This window comes from Leptonychotes weddellii, chromosome 1 (genome assembly GCF_054177405.1).
Source record: "Leptonychotes weddellii isolate Sample4059 chromosome 1, ASM5417740v2, whole genome shotgun sequence".
NCBI classification, from domain to species: domain Eukaryota; kingdom Metazoa; phylum Chordata; class Mammalia; order Carnivora; family Phocidae; genus Leptonychotes; species Leptonychotes weddellii.
The window spans coordinates 47,418,688-47,420,989 of record NC_138369.1 but is presented as its reverse complement, the minus strand read 5'-3'; the positions used below and the strand labels follow the sequence as shown (position 1 = coordinate 47,420,989).

Below are 2,302 nucleotides of genomic sequence, written 5' to 3'. Positions count from 1 at the left end.
GAGGGGCTGGGCGCTGCCCTCTGCAACCCCAGACCTGCCTGCTGCCCCTGCCGCACGGGACAGGGGACAGCCTGGTGGGCTCAGTGTCCAGCCGCAGGACTGCAGGACGGCAGCCAGGGTCAGACAGAGAGTCCTCTCGTGCGCCCACCCGGGGCCAGGGGTCCCGGCCCTGCACTCTCTCCAGGCTTGGGGTCTCTGGGGAGTAGCCGTCCCAGTTTCCTCCCTGGGAGCAGGAGCTCCAGAGGGTTCAGCCCCATCACTCTGCCTCCAGGTCCCCAAGACTTACCCTCCTCTCCAGGGGTCTCCCGGCTGAGCCCACACAGCATGTCCGCTATTGTCTCCTCGGCTGCCCACCAACTCCCAAGGGAGCCACGCTGCTCAGCCCTCCCTCACCCTCCCTCACCCTCCCCCGGGGAGGGGCTGTGGGAGGGAAGCTCACAGCTCCCACTGGCTGGGCACCGAGTCCACCCACTGCAGCAGGCGGCTCTCTGCTTAAAGGGGACACGGCCACTGTGTGGCTGGCTCTCGGAAGTCATCCTACACACCCCCCCATGCCCACAGTCTGAGTCTCGGTGGGGAGCTCAGAAGAGGGCACGCCTGGGTCCTCTTGCTGGGTCCCCAGGCAGACAGACCCCGGGGGGCCAGTTCTGCTCCTAACTGGCCCTGGGACTTTGGTAAGTGACTGCTCTCCCCAGGCCTCAGTTTTTCCATCTAGAAAAGAGGAACAGTGCCTTCCAAACTTTTTTTTTTTTAAGTAGCAGATTCCAACAGAATCTTGCACAGAATGCCAGAACATGAGCCAGATAAAGTGCAGCCATATGCCAGAGAGCGTCTGCAGGTCTCAGGTTAGAAGCCCCTGAGCTCAGAGTCCCCTGGGGCTATTCTGCTGACATTCCAACTACCTCCTCCCGGCCTCAGTTTCCTTTTCTGTCAGGTGGGGAGTGGGGAGGATAAGCCCAAACCCTGCCACATGGAGCATCCCCCCAGCCTTTGGGGAACACCGAGCAAGATGGGCAGAGGATCTGCCTGCCTTGGGCTTGACGGGCAGGGGCAACTGGTCACAACTGCAGCCCCAGCTGGGCCTCAGCCCTGCACACTCCTGGATTCCTCCACGCCAGCTCAGGACTGACCCTGACAACCCCGATGGACACACAAGGCCCCTCCTCCAGCTGTCCAGCTGCTTGTGCTCCCCATCCCACCAGTGTGTGTGGGCACCAGCTGAGGGCCGGGCACCACATAGGTGCTGGGAAGAAGGGTGGGTGAGAGCCACACAGGGTCAATAGCCCGTACGCCTGACTATACGTCCCCTCCTGCTGAATGCAGGCAGAGCAAGACAGATGAGGTCCTAGCTCCCATGGAGTGCTTGGATACATGGGAACAAGTGGGGTTCAAATTTGTTCCGTGTTCTGCAGTGAATGAAAATGTACAGCACTGTGGTTAGGGACTGGGTGCCCTTCTAGGTTCCCTCCTGTTGCCTACTTCCCAAGGGTGCCTGCTTCTTTGGGTGACTTCACGTATGTCCCGGGGGCAGGCTCCAGGTTCCAGGCAAAGTTGTTGGGCCGGCAGTGAGGTCAAGGTCTCAGCCATGGAAGGGGTGGTGAGCACTGGGTCAGAGAGAGGGGACCTGCATTGGGAGGAATTTGCTGGGAGAATGGGGGCAGGCAGGGAGGGGGTGCAGGCTCTCAGTGTGGTTTATGGTGCCCAGCAATAGTCAGGATGAAGCTCTCAGTGAGGACCCTGACCATCAGCAGGACACGAAGGGCCACTTCGGGGTTGTCTCAGCTAGCTCCACACCAGGCAGGAAGGGACATGGCCCTTGTCAGCCTGTAAACTGCTCTTAATAGACCCCCAGTCTCTTCCCCTAAAGTCTTGTGCACCAGGCAGCCCTCCACCCCATATTTACAGCCCCTTCAGGGTGGAGGGCTTCCTGGTGCGCAAGATTTTAGAGCTACATCCGTCCCCTCTTGTAAGAAAATATTTGCTCGCCCTACAGATGCATTTAAATGAGCGATTAAGATTGGTGATCTGTCTCTCTTCCTGCTCCTTTGGAATTTACTTTTGTGGATGAGAAGCTCCTGGAAAGGTCACGCCATGGGTTATGGGAGAGCTTCCATGCAGCGTTTCTCTGAATGCCTGCTGTGCCAGGCACTGGGGACCGAGAAACCAGGAGACACGTGGGAAACAGTGTCTTCCCCCTGCCCTCTGTCCCTGTAATCCCACGGAGCACGTTTTCACTTGGTTTTATCCAAGAGTGGGTTTGGAAGCAACTGTTGGTCCATTTTGGAATAAGGCAGGGTTTAAA

At 58.6% G+C, this 2,302-nt stretch overlaps 1 protein-coding gene across 3 annotated transcripts in view; it reads right to left on the bottom strand.

Annotated features, from left to right (window-relative positions):
• Positions 1 to 411, bottom strand: part of GRIP2 (glutamate receptor interacting protein 2) — a 42,192-nt gene extending 41,781 nt beyond the window's left edge. The window contains exon 1 of one of the 3 annotated variants that reach the window (XM_081822718.1): positions 287 to 411. In XM_081822718.1, the coding sequence (XP_081678844.1) occupies positions 287 to 326 (40 nt within the window). In that variant the 5' untranslated portion in view covers positions 327 to 411. The remainder of the gene's footprint in view (positions 1 to 286) is intronic. The other 2 variants (XM_081822708.1, XM_081822698.1) reach the window with 2 other exon arrangements.
• Positions 412 to 2,302: the final 1,891 nt, after the last annotated feature.